The 17,056-nt window shown below is 34.5% G+C and overlaps 1 protein-coding gene and 1 pseudogene across 1 annotated transcript in view; both read right to left on the bottom strand.

The window, feature by feature from the left end:
- Window positions 1–10,068: 10,068 nt before the first annotated feature.
- CACNB4 (calcium voltage-gated channel auxiliary subunit beta 4) overlaps window positions 10,069–17,056 on the bottom strand; it is a 216,626-nt gene continuing 209,638 nt past the window's right edge. Inside the window, exons 12-13 of the mRNA XM_011360280.1 lie at window positions 13,753–13,938; window positions 10,069–11,526 (exon numbers count right to left, since the gene is read on the bottom strand). Of these exons, the coding sequence (XP_011358582.1) occupies window positions 11,266–11,526; window positions 13,753–13,938 (447 nt within the window). The 3' untranslated portion in view covers window positions 10,069–11,265. The remainder of the gene's footprint in view (window positions 11,527–13,752; window positions 13,939–17,056) is intronic.
- LOC111739480 lies at window positions 16,766–16,884 on the bottom strand (annotated as a pseudogene).

Genomic DNA, 17,056 nt, shown 5'->3' with positions numbered 1-17,056 from the left:
GTGTTAACATGGGATCCAAAGAATGTTTCAGTTTCAGTGCTGTTGTTGGCTTCAAGCGAGGTAGCCGCTCAAGCCCTTTGTGCTCTGTCGTCTTCCCAACAGCTGCTGGATTCCAGTTGTGAATCCTCTCAGTTCCAAACCTCCCGCCTTCATTCTTGGGTCCTCTGATACCAGTTTTCATAGAGGGGTGCCCTATTTCCAAGTTTGTTACAGAGGGACAATCCAATTCTGGAATGCCAGCTGGATTTATGGCCCATCTTCTGCAAAGTGTTTGTCCAGATGGACTCCGATTTGAAGGACAATTTGGAATTACAGTGGTCACTCTGGGGATCTTTCAAGATTCTGAAATTAGTATATTTATGTGCACAATTAGAGAATCTTAGAAATGTTAAACAAGCTGAATGAAAAGCATATTTCAATTGGTATTTATAGGCCTCTAAGAAATTAAGATTCAAAGATAGCTTTAACATCTTTTTTGTCTTTTTGTCTGACAGTGACAGCTTTCTCTTTATCTTTAACATGGGACTTTCTAAAATGTTCCCAAGGCCTTTTGAGCCATGCTTCTCTTGCTCAGGCCCGCTTCCACTTCTGGAAGTGTACTTTCCCTTCTAATAAAACTTTTCTTTTTTTTTTTTTTTAAACATTTTATTTTTTTATTTTTCCCCTTCCCCCTCCCCTCTCCCTTTGGTAACCACTAGTCCACTGTCCATGTCCATGAGTCTCTGTTTGTTTGTCTTGTTCCTTTGTTGCTTTTAGGTTTATATCCCACATACATGGTATCATGTGATTTTCAACCTTTTCTGTCTGGCTTATTTCACTTAATATGATTATTTCAAGGTCCATCCACGTTGTCTCAAATGGCAGTATTTCATCTCTTCTTATGGCTGAGTAATATTCCATTGTATATATGTACACGACTTCTTTAGCCAATCATCTATCGTAGGACACTTCAGTTGCTTCCATGTCCTGGCCACTGTAAATAATGCTGCTATGAATATCGGTGTGCAAATATCTTTTCGAATATGAGTTTTTAAGTCTTTGTGGTAAATACCCAGTAGAGGAATTGCTGGATCATATAGTAGGTCAATTCTTAGTTTTTTGAGGAACCTCCATACTGCTTTCCATAGTGGCCATACCAATTTGCAGTCCCACCAGCAGTGTATGAGGGTTCCTATTTTTCCGCATCCTCCCCAACATTTGTTATTATTGTCCTGTTGATTATAGCCATTCTAACAGGTGTGAGATTGTATCTCATTGTGGTTTTGATTTGCATTTCTCTAATAGCTAGCGATGTTGAGCATCTTTTCATATATTTGTTGGCCATTTGTATGTCCTCTAGGGAGAAATGTCTGTTCAGATCCTCTGCCCATTTTTTGATTGGATTGTTTGGGGCTTTTTTGTTGTTGTCATTGAGTCGTATGAGTTCTTTGTATATTTTGGATATTAGGCCCTTATCAGAGGTGTTGCTTGCAAATATATTTTCCCATTCGGATGGTTGTCTCTTTACCTTGTTGACAGTTTCTTTTGCTGAGTAGAAACTTTAATAAAACTTTTCTTTTCTACTGTTAAAAAAAAAAAGTTCCCAAGAAATTTCTTCCCAGCAACTCTAGCTAGTTATATAAATAAACATTTTGGTTCCTCTTCTTGTGCTTTTTTAATAAAGTGGACCAACTTAGACAAAATAACTTAAAACTCTAATGGCTATTAAGGAGAACTTTGTTTTAGGTTCACCTCGAGGGGCCGCCCTTAAAGGGAGAATTCCAGACCTCACAGAGACAACAGAATGCACACTTTGATATACCGAAGCTTCTAAAAGACAAATTGTGTTTAAAATACAGCTCTAAAAGGAATCTAAAAGAAACTTTGGCCATCCAAGTAGATGCTTTAAAATCTCTGTTTCTCCTGAATCCTGAAAAGATACTAAAAGAGTTTAATAACTTTTTGATCAGAAAATTGGCAAAAATGGAAGCTAAAGATTCAGAGCCTGTTAAGAATGTTTTAAAGGCCTCCTTCCCTAAGCCAACGTAAGCCAGAATAGAACTAGGTACCTACAGAGAAAGAAGAAAATTAGGAAAGGAGAGGTAGATCAACCTACAATGTCACTTAAATTATAACCTAATCTGGGCGGGGTGGGGGGATTGAGAATAACTGTCCTTATTTTACTAATCTTTTTGAAACCAGAAATGGAACTCTAGAGGCAGTTCAAATTCCACCTATCTTTACCATCCTCAATTCCTAAGATTAAAGGAAAAACAATATAGGAAAGAAGGGTTTTTTAAAGCACAAACTGCTGCTCTGGCTCCAAGGCTCCTTGCCAAAGAAAAATGCAAATCATAATTGTCTTCACCACATATATTAATATGAAAAAAGCTTAGCCATCTAAACAAATAAACTTAACTTATTCCAACTGTTATAAATTAGTGGGTTTATTAGTGGGTTTGTTTGTTTGTTTGTTTTTTGTTTTACCTTATTGTACTTTTCTCAGGGCTGAAATTTTAAAAGAAAGCTATCAGGTGTCTGGTTGCATCTGTTTGTGTATGTGTATGTGTGTATACCTCTGGAGGATATTGTTGGAATTGGTTTGTAAAAAGCTCTGTTTGATTGGCTTAAAAGAATTAAGCAGTTATATTAAAATTCTCAAAAATATAATAGAAATTAACCCAAACACTCTTCAGGATCATGTGTTCTGAGAAAATATTGGATATTAAAGCTGGTTTGAGTTTGGTTTGGTTAAGTAGGCATGTCTTTAGAGTTATTACCATTAAGTATAATACTTTTATTCTACCCAAGTTTATTAGTCAAATAAGTTCATCTCTGTTGTAAAATCTGACAGTAAGAAAAATAATTTGGTGTGATAAAATTTTCATAAGTAACCTAAACATAATTATTACGAACAAGTAAAATAAATAGATGTTGATGGGATAAAAAGTTTTGGGGTGAATTTTCAGCATTATTTATCTTTTATGGTATGTCTACTTAGTTTTCCAAAATCTTTTGTAACTTGAAACCTTAGGGTTTTGCCAAATTAAATGAAACAATGAGCGAGGTTAAATTCATTGACTAGATCATTTCTAAATAAAATACTGCAACATTAACTGTTAAATGATTATCTACTTTTGACTTCTTATTACATAGACACTAAAAGATAAATTTGGATCTGTTAATGAATGTTTTGTGCTTTACTGAGGAAAGATGTTTCTACAAATTATAAAAAGAACTTGTTTCTAGAGATTATGAAATGTATTTATAAATTTACCAATCTAAAGAATGCTAATTGCTTACTTTTTAGTTGTCATTAGAAATTGTTTCCTAAGGGTTAAGATTCTTAGTTAATATGAAAGTAAATAATGTGTTTTCAGTAAAAAATAAGGTATGCAAATGTATTTTTGAGGAAATTAAAAGAAAATGGTTTATCCTAGAATAAGTTGGTTATTTCTGAATAAATAAAAAGAGGCAAACTAAGAGGTACAGGAAAGCTGTAGACGCTGTATGAAAAGGAATCGAGGAAAAAAAGTTATGTGTGATCAAGCTGGATAAGATTGAATAAATTTGTTAGAAGCGTTTTTAAAAATAAGTTTAATATCAATAGTGTAGTAACTTAAATTTTTCCATCTACTAAAAAAGACAAAGTTTTCTTGGATTATTGGTCTGCTCTTGATAATATGTTATGAAAGTTTTCTGCAGAGAAATCAAAGATTCTGTTTTATCAAAATAATTTTCTGTATTTTATGTCATCTTAATCAGATTTTTCATTATTTAAGAAAACAGGAAAACGTGACTCATGACCAAAAGAAAAATCACTCTACAGAAACAGATCCAGGGACAGGGAAGTTAAGTGATTGTCCCAAGCTCATAACTAGTTAGTGCTGGATGTATACTTTGAACCCAGGCAAGGGTTAGAGCCCACAGTCTAACCACTATGCTAACCTGCATGTTGTATGACAGGACAAACAAGATGTTTCTCTCTGCTGTCTATCTCATTAGTGGAGATGTGCTGATGACGGGAGAGGTGGCTTCAGGCACGTGGCCAGGTCCACAAAATGATTGCAGTGAACTGCAATTCTCTGTTTGGAGTTTTGGATTGTTGGTTGAAATGCCTTGCTTGATAATTGGGGCAACCTTACATAGTACTTTAATAACTGGAGTACCATTCAGTCAACCACTTATTGTATTCCAGGCATTGTTTTGTATGCTTCAGATGACTACCAGCTTAAGAGCATTTAATATATGTATTTTTAGATAAAAATACTTTAAAGAGAAGAGTTACAACAAGCTTTAGTTTCCTCATTTGAAATTAGGTCAAATAATCTATGCCCTACCTATTTTCCAGGGCAATCAGATGGATTAAATGTGATAAAGCTTGTGAAATAAATTGGCTGCAGTAAATCACTGTATAATTCTAATGCAGTAATAATAATGAACTGAGTACATGTTTCTTTTGAACTTCTTGTACACTGCAAGAGAGAAAAGTAAAATGGCAATCAAGTCATAGCATGGACAACTGAAAATGAGCACATGAAATTCAAGTCATAAACTATATGCCATTCATGAAATTCTTACGGGTACAGAATACCTTCAGAAAGATCTGATAATTGCTACATTAATCACTTAGGGGTTTCCTGTGAACAATGAAGTTTATCTAGTTTTATTTTTCTATATTGCAATCAATCCTATTTCACACATATATTGTAATACATTCTATTTCATGTGTGTTTAACTTACAAGTTCTTTCCTAATACTATAGTACTTCTTTGTGATCACTCATAGCACATAGCAGGGTAGTCAGGAAATAGTCATTTGACTGAATCTGTGTTTTGAGGATAAATGTTAAGCCTTTCTCTTTTCCTCTAAGAGGTATAATAATATACTTATTGATTTCCAGTATTTCTTCAACATATCTCTAGAATAATATAAAAGAGGTATAACGCTGGTTTGTGGTTTTTTTTTTCATTTATTATATAAAAGAAAAAATTAATGCAGTTGGTTTGTACACATTGAAATTCCATAAAACAAATCCATAGAAATTAGGATACTATAGGCATGCACTCTGCATTTTCTTTGTTAAATGTTTGGTTCACAAAAATAACAACACATTTTTTTCCTTTAAAGCCACTAAAGCAGAGGGAGAACAAAACATGCAGCACTGTACACATTTGCATAGTATATTTTTACCCAGCATGCCTTGTAGAATGTTACACATTTACCTATATAAGAAAAATAAAAGGGGATAAATTATCAAAATAAATAACTAAAATTTAAAGAAGGAAAAAATAACATGACAAAGGTGATATTTTTTTCCCCACTTTGTAGCTGGAGATATAGCAATAGCTTGGGATATCAAAAACCCTCAGGACTGTAGGGGAAATCTTTTTACAGCAATTTGCCATATTTATTTTTAGTATTAGTAAGTTTATGTTTTTCCCTCCCACCACTCCTTCAGAAAAATAGCTAATGGTTTTGACTTATGTTTCAAAATTATATTCTGTACAAAACAAATTGAAGAATTCCTAATACTTTTTTGTTGTTGTTGGGACATTTTTATTTATCGTTCTGACCTTAGGCTGTGAAAAATATAAAGCATTTCAAACATGTCCAAAATTCAGAGGAGCCCTAAGAACTCACTTACTGTTACTTTTTTGTAGTTGTGGTTTAAGAAGAAATAAGAACAGTAAATACAATATGAGTCTTATCACAAAATAAAATTTAATAAGTTTTATGGAAGAGAATAAAGTAAAATAAATTACATCCACAGATTGCAAGGATATGAAGCAAATTGCTGGAAAAGTATTAAGCAGCAAGTTAGAAAGATGATAAATGAAATAAATTTGATAAAACTTAGAACTAAAGCTATATACTTTTTAAAAATACAACTGCCAAATTTAACAGTGGATTTGTTGCAAGTTTGTGCTATAACAAATGTGCTTCTCTCTGCTCAATCTATTTTCATATTATTGGCAAAATATATATCTTTTATTATTTTGTACTGTACAATATATGTTTTTGCTACATTATTTTTCTACTGCTAATGCAGATTAGAAGTAACAACACAGATTTATTTTGGCAATAAAATGCTTTCATTTTAATAATGTCCCAGAAAATATTGTAAGGCATATGAAAAATAGTATGCAACAATATAGCATTAATGATCCTGCATCTTTAATACATCCCTTATGCAGACAGAATTCACACTGATTTCAGTTAAAAGTGTGTGAAAGTGGCATGCAAGTAGGGCAATCGTGGCCCCTACATAAATGTAGACATAGCCATTTGTTGAGAAATTTAAGTGTTCAAAACACAACTAAGAACACTTACAAAGTGTTGAAAAGCTAGAGGCCAGCTTCTTTTGGTTCTTAGATAGTTCTCATTTTAACTCCTTATAATTTTCAAAAAGTAACCATCAGGGTATTCCCTAAACCACTCAAAATTCATTAGAAACATTTTTTGCCATTTTCTGCAAACATTTTACATATATCAAAAAACAAAGGAAAGTTTTGTATATAACTATTACTCCCCCAAACTCATTGCTATTCGCTATTTATACATTTTTTCATGGTAGGTGGGAGTTACAGCCCTTAGTCAAGATTATCTGATGAGATAGTTTCTAGTCTTCTCACAATGTCCCTCAATTATATGAAGTATTTGGGATTAACTCATCCACAGAGTAGACGGAGATCATTGCTATAAGAGGATGTATTTCATTTGGGAATGTTTGTTTTATGAAAAGAAGAAAGCTTTAAAAAATAATTTTCAAATGCTGTAGCTCTGTCTGTCCATATAAACCAATTTTCTTGTTTTGCCTAACTTGAGAGTTTAAGTCAACAATGAAAACGTTATCCTTGTCTGATAGCTGTTCTATTGACTGGTTTGATCATGATTGTCATTTAAAAGAGCAAGACTGTTGTCTGACCTACAGAAACAGCTTGAGTAAGTAATTAATAAGTTATAGTACTAACAATATTTAAAGGTATGAGAACCTGATGAAACAGGTTTTATTATATGGTTTCCTATAATCTTTTCATTCATAGTCATTCAAAGATGAGTTTTATATAATTAAAAAGAAAACAACATGCAACGTTGTCATGAAAGGCAAAGACAGAAATAGGAAAGAAATAATGGGTACATTCCTATTTATTTGAAACATTTTATGAAGTTTTTTCAATGGAATGGAAGTTCAAAAGAATGTATATTCTTACTCGGTTCAACAAAATTGAATTTGCAAACCAGCTACACTTAAACATCAAGCCTTTGGATCGACAATCTTTCAGACTTAGAGCTAGATATATTATAACAAATTGCACACAAAGACGATTCCCTTTGCAGTTTGTTTTGTTCCCAATGATGAATGATTTATTAAATTAACCTTCCTCCTAATAAACTGTGAACGAATTCAAAGAAAACTTCACTAACATGGAAGAAATGAAAGGGTGACAAGAGCATTCTGGAAACAGTTTAAAATCTAAAGGTAAGGTATATTTTAATAATTTATGCATTTAGCTTTGCAGCAAGGTTAGCAGTAATAGTAATAAATTTGATCACTACTTATTGAATAGTGATTTTCTCTTTAAAGACAGATTGTCTTCTCTAGAGAAAGAGTAGTATAAATATCAATATATAGGGCAATTTCTATAGTGGCATCACATTTTTATTTTTAGCAAATACCAAAATAAAATTGTAAAACTAAGAAAATACACTAGCATGCAAATTAAGGTTTCCTAGAAACATTCTTAACTGACATCCTGGGTTTCAATAACATTTTATGATATGTTCATTCAAAAAGTTTAAATTTGCAAACCAGCTATTGGCATAATTTTCTTCTCTCCCTCCCTTTCACTGCCCTAGCTTCCTATTATGAATTTTAAGGCCCCCACACAAAAGACAGGTTCAAGTATGCAGGTATGAAAAGAGGTTAACATTCCAAAAATACATTTTGCAAACAACAGCAATAAAAATAAAGTAATTAACAAATTGTTTAAAGGGAACAAATAATTTTCTCAGAATTTGTTTTGTATTTAAAAAGTTCATTTCATTAAGGACTAAGTGCAATGAAACATCATCACATAAGTAAGACTCTTATTAGTAAAGACTATCAGCCTAAATTGTTAATTTCAATATTCTTTCTAATAGAACTGTATAAAGATAAGAGAGAATCATCAGTCATTTATAAACATTTCTCAGTGTTGCATTAAACATTGGAGTAAACAAGATCATATTGTTGATTATAATATTGGAGTCACATTATAGCCTTGAGAATTAACATCCATATCGACAAATTGCATTCCTTTTTTTCCAGGACTACATTTCCACATTGTCAACGAGTCTACACTGTTACATGTTCGATGACTGAAATTATAGAATATGTAACTTACATATTCTGAAATTACATATACTGAAATTACAGAATATGTGGTTTATACTACAAGTTAAAACAGCCTCAAAACATTATGACTTGTTTCTCCTGCTTATCAGTTCTTATTTTTAAATGAAATCAGTTGAAAACAAAAGTATCTGTAGAATATGTATTTTCCAAAGGTGTTCGATGTGCTTGGCAAAAATAAAACTTTTCACTTAGTATATATTTGTATTTTAGTATCATTTACACAATAAACTCTAAGGCTTAAAAAAAAGGAAAATGCATATCTTTTATTCATTTGGAGAAGATAAACTTATTACAAAAGGGGAAAGAATATGCATACCAAAGTAAAATTTTAAATATATCCATCAAGAAAATATACATTATACCTTTTCCAAAATTGTTAGCTTTTGAATAAGAATGCAAAGCAAAACATATGGACACTTGATGGTAAATGACATATTGGCTTTGTGCACAGATATTGAATGGACCTCTCTATCAGCATGACATGGAAGACTTAGAAACAAGGCTTTGAGAGGCCTTTAGAAACAAGTGATTTTTAAAAGTTGAAAGAAAATGGTAATCTTGCTGACTAGGAAATATATGTAAATGCTGTTACAGCTACCTGCCATAAAATGTAAATATCTTAAAAGTAGTTAAATGACCAGATTGCTAATGCTACTACAGAAAAAGCTGAACAGCTGTCTAGTCTAAATTTATACACTGTGGTGCGTTCTCTGCAATTAAATACTTTAATGCGCACAAACAAGAAACCAGTAAAGCATCTAGAAAAATGTTTTGGCTAATGTTTTCTTTCTCATGCAAATATGTGCTGTACATGTAATAAATATATTTTTGTTTGCTGGAAAATGCTCTTCTGTGCTCTAACAAAGTATTCAATAATGGCAGGTTATATGTTTATTAAAGTGCCTAATGGATACGGCTCTTTTAAATGTCTTACCTGAAAGTTCTGTAAGCTTCACTAGATGACAAAGAATCTCATAAGCCAGCATCACATGTTAACTTTTAGAATTTACCGAGTCCATATTTTTTAATTGTACCAAATGTTTGAGATAACTTACATAATTATAGGCATCCTCATTATCAGCTAAACAGGTTCATAATGGGGTATATGCACAGTGAATGTGAGGAGAGGAAATGTGAGAGGTCACCATGGGGTTCAAGATATGTATAATTAATCAAGAACATAGAACTTATTTTCATGGTCAGGAAAATTATTTAACTGTTGCATGCTTTGAGACCCTAACTGTTGAAAGGCTTGGGGGCGGGGGGAGAAATAAGATAATAGAAAATGAATTATTATTGTTTTCAAAAAATAAGTTTTATGACATGTACCAGTACAAAAGGATCTTTATGCATGGTCCTATTGGGGCTTTAGAAAAATGCATGCATTATGGACTTTCAGAAACAAGAGCCTTTTCCTAAAGACATTTGTGTATTGTATAAAAGGATCAATTTCAATTATTTCTTGGATCATAGTGAATCTAAGGCTTCCTTGATAATATAAGACAGAAGGTCACCAATTCCATAATTACAGCCACGGGAAAAACTGTGAAGACTTAATATGTGAAGAGGAGTGTAGATTAGAAATAAGGCAGCTCAATCTCCAAATTCTTTATAATTCTTTGCAATAAAAATGCTATAAGTTTAGTGAACAAATATATTCTGAATCTATGCATTTATTTTTTGTCGCAAGCGTTTAAATCCATCATTTGTTTTCACATTTTCAATTAATTATTTTGTACAAACACATCCTTCAATATTAAAATTGAGTGGGTCCATGTAAAACTAAAATCCTTAGCATGATTATAAAGAATTTGGTGAAGGGCTAGAACATTCAGATATTCAAAGACAGAGACTGAGTGAAACGATAGAAAGATAATTGTGCCTGGTGGGAAATATGGAACCCATGCTTGCGGCAAGTGGGATAGATAAATTCCCACCTGGACATGTTTAGCTTTGCACTAAGGAGGATCCGTGCCACCTTACTGTTTTGGTTTCAGATTCCTGGATGTGTGTAGTTGTGCTCAGATTGACTAAAGGGGAAACAACACCCTATTTTCCATTTCACACAACCAGCTATGCTTGGGCATTGCTTTACTCTTCTCTCTCACTGCTAAAGAAATTTTGAGATTTTTTTGCCAGCTTCAAACGAACTCACAGTAGTGACTAAACAAAAAGCAAAACACTTTGAAACAACAGCTGTGCCAGGAAAGAAAGAAAAATATTAAAATCTGAGGAGACCATATAATTTCTGCATTAATTCGAGATTTTTTTTTTGGCACTATCGATCCATTTGGTAAGTTTGAAAAGCCATTCTGGCAACATTAACATATATTAAAGTGTGTGTACATTCCAACTTTAAATGTAAATTTAGCTTCCAGCAAATAAATACCATAGCTGGTTTTGGCTTCTATTGGTATTGTGATATTCTCATTAATTAGTTTTTTTCTCAGATTTTTAAATTGATTGCAACATGCTTAAGTAGACTTTCTAGTCGATTCACCCAAATTCCAACAGGAATTGGTTTATAAATTGGTTCCAACTGGAACTGGTCATTTGGAATTTCCAGCATGGGAAATTATTTTATATGTGCCTTGATAAGTACCCTAAATTACAAATTGATGTGTCTAAATCTAATGAAGAAAACAAAAGGTACTGTTACATAAATGTTGCACTTAAAAATATCTATATGATTGGGCATCTAATATCCATCTAGACTTAAGGGCATAATGTACATTTTTTTTTTTTTTGCCCTTACTTAGCATCAAATGACAGTAGCCCATAAACACAGTAAATACTGTGCTGTGCTTGCCAAGTTAAGATGATTGGTTTATCCTAGCAGTACTACGGCAAGTTGTCAACAGATGAAATTTTTGTTTGTTTCTGCATACTCAAAGCCTATGTCGGGAGTCATGGCTATATCCCCCAGGTGATCCTCGGTTTCTATGGGGTTTGTAAGTGTCCTGGTATGTGTCAGGGTAATCTTCTTCCACAAGAGGATAATGATCTCGGCTATGCTGGGAACTGGAAGACAAGCGGTTCCTACTCTTCCGAGCCCTTTCATTGTGATAATTTTCATCAGAGGTCATTAGACTTCGTCTTTCAATTGGAGAGTTCTCTGTGGAGTGGTTGCTGTGCCTCATACGCTGACTCTAAAAATATCAGATAGTTTATTGATTAAATGATATCAGCTTCTTCATTTCGAACACGTAAATGTATGTACAACAGTAGGACCTGTACAATAAGATGCTGAATATCTGACTTAAAGCATTTTGATGCACAAACAATCTGCTTAAAATATCTGATCTTATTTATTTGGGACATAACATGCAAAGATGCCAAAGTGCTGATAGCTTATGAATTTAATTACATGATGCTGTATGATTAGGTTTTCTATTAAAAATATGGAATTGAAAGTTAACTGCTGAATGGAACTTAATATATTTAGGAAGGCCTAATAATTCCACCTCCATTGCAAAGATGAGGATTATTTTATTATTAGGAAATAACTTAAAGTTCAGAATAGCATCTATTATTTCTCTCTTAAACTAATAAAGTCTTTCAGTCACACACTTCACCTTTAACTAGCTGAATGTTCCTCATACCTTTTAAAAATATTTTAATGCAATTATAGTTCATGCTGCCCATAAAATAGTGCATTTATATCTGCATCCTACACAAATGTAAGACTCTCAGCGATATTCTTTCCAAAGGCGTATACAACAATTATGGAGCCAACTAATTGATACATTTGTAAATCTTGCTTCCTCAACCGAATTGCCCTGCAAAAATAATCTTCAAATATAAACTAAATTCTTCTAATACCATTAATTGAAATTAATATCTTCAGGCACTTATTTAATGGCTCAGAAACAGTTATTCAGCATTTTTCTTCAAATCACAGGAAAACACATATTATAGCTGTGTCTACCTGCTTAGGTGGGTCACCTCAGTTAAGAAACAGGATCCTGATAAAACCAAGGACCCAGATACATTTTCTCTAAAGGACACTCACCTTCACACAGAAGGAAACTCATTCAACAGTCACAGCCTGTGCCTTTAACCTCAGCCCAGGGTCTAACTATTAAATTCCATGGTTACTAGGAGAAATAGGCCACGGATAAAGGGCACTATATTGACTCAGATGGAACTAGGAGAACCACTCTAGGCAAATGTCTTCAAGATGATGAGTCAAGAGTGTGGCATTCATAAACAAAGGGCAACATTTCATTTGTAGGTACATTATGGAATCATATTGCTTCATGCATCCAGTCCTCATCCCACAATGTACAATTCGGAGTCAACCCAAACTAGTCAGTGGAAATTCCACATTCGGATCAGCACACAGGCAGTGAAACAAGGCAAGAAATAGACCTGGTGCATTCACATATGTTGTATGTTGTATACAGTATATATGTATATTGTACAGTAGCACATTTTCCATGTTCATTTCCAGCCTCAAAAGCTATTCATTTATATGGCAGTTTTTCTGCTTACAAAGATGCAATTTTGTAGCAGAGTAATACAGTTACAATAACATTTCAAAGAGTGCCATTTATCTCAGAGTTAACTCTACATGATCTTCAATTATGACTATTATAACCCACTAATACAAAACTAATCATGATGCAAGAGGGCTCGATTGACTACCTGTTTCTCAGTCAGCTGGGAGTTTGGCCACATTCCAGCAGCTGTTTGATAAGTGGTAAGTAATAATTGATATAGAAAGGCATGAATCACTTTGTATCATAATGCTGCTGGCTCCCCACATCTAGCTCTGAGAACAGCACCAGAACAACAGAAGAGAGAACCTGTATTTGTCCTCAGCTTCCCTAAAGGACACTTGTCGTCGCTGCTGACCAAAATGGGCCCCCACACACACCCAAGAAAACTCAGGTATCTGTCACTTTTTCTGAACAGAGCAGCTCTACTCGTGTGCACATTCTGTATTGGGCAAGCTAGGGGACCCAGCAGTCTGGGGGCAGGATTAGTTAAGGGCAGTCAAAGGTCCATCAATCCCAAACTATCTTACTTAGCTTGCCATGGTGCCTGACACTGCCACTATTGTATAATCCTTAAGAAGTGACATGGATACTTGCACTGTTAAGTTTCCTGGCAGAGTCTACACAGAGAAATTAACTTATCTAAGTAAAAGTCATTGTAAATTAACATAGAGCAAAGTTCTAAGAAAAAGGCCACTCTCTGGATACCTTTGTCTAGGGCAGATCACGATTAAGTAATATTTTAGATTTTAAAAAATATAATGCCCACACATGTTTCCCTCTTCAGATTAAGGGCAATTCCAATCTCTATCCCAAACCAGTTCTCTATGGAATCTTAAAGGAAGGTTACAAAGCACGAGTGGAAAGTGACAATACCTGTAACCCAGAAATTGCCGTGGGATAGGGTGAGAGTGCTGTTGAGCCCAAATTCCTTCCAAGCAGCGGGGTCATGGGGGTGCTACTGGTTGTGTGGGTGGCACGCCAGTATGCCTCGAGATATTCTCCCAGGTGCTCGCATGCATCCTCCAGCTGGTTTTCATCCAATATAACATCAAACATTTCCTGCAGATGACAAGAAAAATCCATTTTATCTATACTTTATGTTTTAGGCAATGAAACCTATAATTCCACTTAATGAAGACAACAGCATTTCTAATGCCTAGCGGCAAACATCAGACCTGTGGGGCTACACTGGCATTTTCTAAAGTCAAGTGAGAGCTGTTGCAGTTAACCACATGCAGACTTGGAACTGACATGAAAATAGAGTGCTCATTCAATAGTTAGATTTTTCATTATGTGGGGAAAGGTAAGTACAGAAGTGTTGTAAGTAGAATACAGTGAAAAGACAATGTATTCACACCTTTATCCATATATCCCTATAGAGTTGAACCATACTTACTTCAAAATATGAGAGAAGCAATTAATGATACTAGAAGAGGAGTTCTAAAAATGTTTTGGGCAATGACCGTATCATTGGAATAAGCATTTCATCTCCCCCCAAGCAACTATGTTGAAGGAAATAACATTAACTTAGATATTTTCAGAATGTTTGTGAAAATGATGTTATCCATCTCATGATAAAACAATATAGAAAGGTTTAGGATTCACAATAGAAAACCATATTACAGTGATTTCTGCTAACAGAATATCATTGTGTGAAATGTGTGTAATGGTTTAAAAAGGGCAAGAACCAGGAGTATTTAATTGTGGGAGGGAAAAGGTGTCACGCCAGAAGTATTTGGTGTCCATGTTTCTATCAGTAACAACTTCATTTGGTCTATAATCAGGAAATATTCTTCTGCCCAAAGTGGCTCCTCTCTCTAAACTGTGGTGCAGGAACACAGACAGGATATTCCTAGGACAAAGATTCCCTGAAGGGACAGCCAGAAACCATGGCACCGCACAGAAAAAAGCTATTCCTTAGGTAAGCGAAAACACACCCCCAACTATCAACAGCTGGATCCACACATTCTCTCCTTCACTACGTCCACCATCACCCACTTGCTTCTGTAAACTCTTTTTTTACCAAAATAAGAACCTCCCAGTAACGAATCAAATACAGGGTTACTGCCATCAGCACTAACATGGGGGCTGGTTTATAGGTTAATGGCAACTGGATGATTTTGAGTTTGTGGTGGGTCAGCTGACTCACTCATCAGTGTGAGGTTGTCCTGAAGCAGAAGTCACTATGGAAACAGTCTCTTCCCCAACATTTGCTATTTGAATGTTTTCATCCTATCAGTCATTACTGAGCATTTTGACCCTAATTTGCAAGGCAGTTTGAAAGTCCTTGGAGCAGTGAGAAATGTTTAGCAATTAGGAAAAGAATAAAGTGACTTCAGTCCAAAACTCAGGCAGTTCAACTCATGTAGAAACCTTTCCCCAATAAGAATGTTTATTAGTAGATTTCAGATGGTTTTCTGCATATTTTATTAATTCATTGAATATTTACTCAGTACCTTTTAGGCATTTTGACAAATAAAACAGACGTCATCCTTATATTCAAGATGCCCTGCAGTCTAGTAGGAGAGACAAGTATTAAAATCCATACTTATTTACGTCACACTGGGACTTTAATTCAGAACAATAAAGAGACTGAGTCAGTTAATATTGGAGCTATAGCTTAAAGTTCTGGATTTAGAATGAGAGACATGTGAAAGTTGAATTTAGGAGGTATGAGAAATTATGAGTAAGTCAATGAAGAGACCAGATGCTCCATGAGAGATCAGGGAAAACAGCTAATTCCTACAGTTCCGTGAATATATTTCCTTTCAATAAATCCCTTTGTCCACCAAAGTAACTCAAGAGAGTTTCCTGTCTCTTGCAATTCAAAATCTGCCCCTCCCCCACATTAATGTCAAGTTTCAACAGTTACAAATATGGAATCTGAGAATTGTCCATAATGCTCTGATATAAACGTTGCATTCTCTGACAGCACTGCAGTGCTGACTTGAGTGCAACAAGAACAGCCCTATCCCAAAGAGCATCCACAGACTCAGACAGCTGACAGGGGAAGAGGAAAGAGGAAACTGGCCACCACTGAAACAAAGAACCATCTGTCAGCCACTCCAGGCTAAAATTGTTCCCAAATTCTAGACTGTATGTTGTTTGGAGTCAGCTATTTATATAATTTTATTTATATTAACTATATAATTCAATTACATAGGCCTCATTTTATAATACGAGTTCTCACCAATGTGTAGTCTCGACAAGTCATTTTCTTTCTTTCATGAAGTCTTAAATTAAAGAACTCTCCAGGGACACCTGGACAGAGGGTCCTGGCAATCACAGCCAGGATTGCAAAGCCCAGAAAGGGCAAAAACAGATGAACAGCCCCCATTAAGAATGTTATTTGTTGTGGGGTGGGGGGAGAAGAATGTTATTTGAATGAGGTTTATATTTACTTGACTGTCCCACAATTTCTCTGTTATGGCTGCAGACACAATTCAACATACACTTCATTACAAGTAATTTTAATAAAGTACTTATCTTTGCTAATGGACAGATGTATATGTATCAGCATACGGCTGTTTGCTTAAGCTTCAATCATTTCTAGGAAACTACCGCCACTGCTAAAAAGACAGCTACATGATGGAAGATGATTTGAAACTGCTTTTAGGCTTTCGAAAGCACAGGGGAAAGCAAATTTCAGCTTCTGAATGAAATACAGATATATACGACTTATTTTCAACGAAGAAGAATTTCACAGCCAGTATATCTGTGACAATTTTTCTTTTGAACTGTTTAGGAAACAACACAGCTGATTAGACGAGTATTTTTTGTTTTTGTTTTTGTTTTAGGCGAAGCAACCCTTGGTTGACCTCGCAGATTGCAAAGACCTTGTCAGTTTACAATCTCTTATTTTTTATTTATTTATTTTTATTTTTTATGCCTACAGCACTTGGTCTTCCTAGGTGTTCTCCCATCCAAGTAGTAACCAGGCCCAACCCTGCTTAGTTTCCAAGATCAGACAGGATTGGGCTTGTTCAGGGTGGCATGGCATTAGGCACAGAGTGTTGGAAATGAATATAATGGGGAAAACATTTTTTTAAATTATACATGAACTTCAGAGAGAAGCAGCCCAATAGATTATGTAAACCAGCTTTGCCAATTTTTCACAAATTTAAAGGTTCAAGTCTAGTTAGTTCCATACTGTGCAGTGCGTGAGGCGTCTAGCGTG

Source organism: Pteropus vampyrus, unplaced genomic scaffold (assembly GCF_000151845.1).
Source record: "Pteropus vampyrus isolate Shadow unplaced genomic scaffold, Pvam_2.0 Scaffold2, whole genome shotgun sequence".
NCBI classification, from domain to species: Eukaryota; Metazoa; Chordata; class Mammalia; order Chiroptera; family Pteropodidae; genus Pteropus; species Pteropus vampyrus.
The sequence above is the reverse complement of the archived record's forward strand: the minus strand, read 5'-3'. Positions and strand labels throughout refer to the sequence as shown.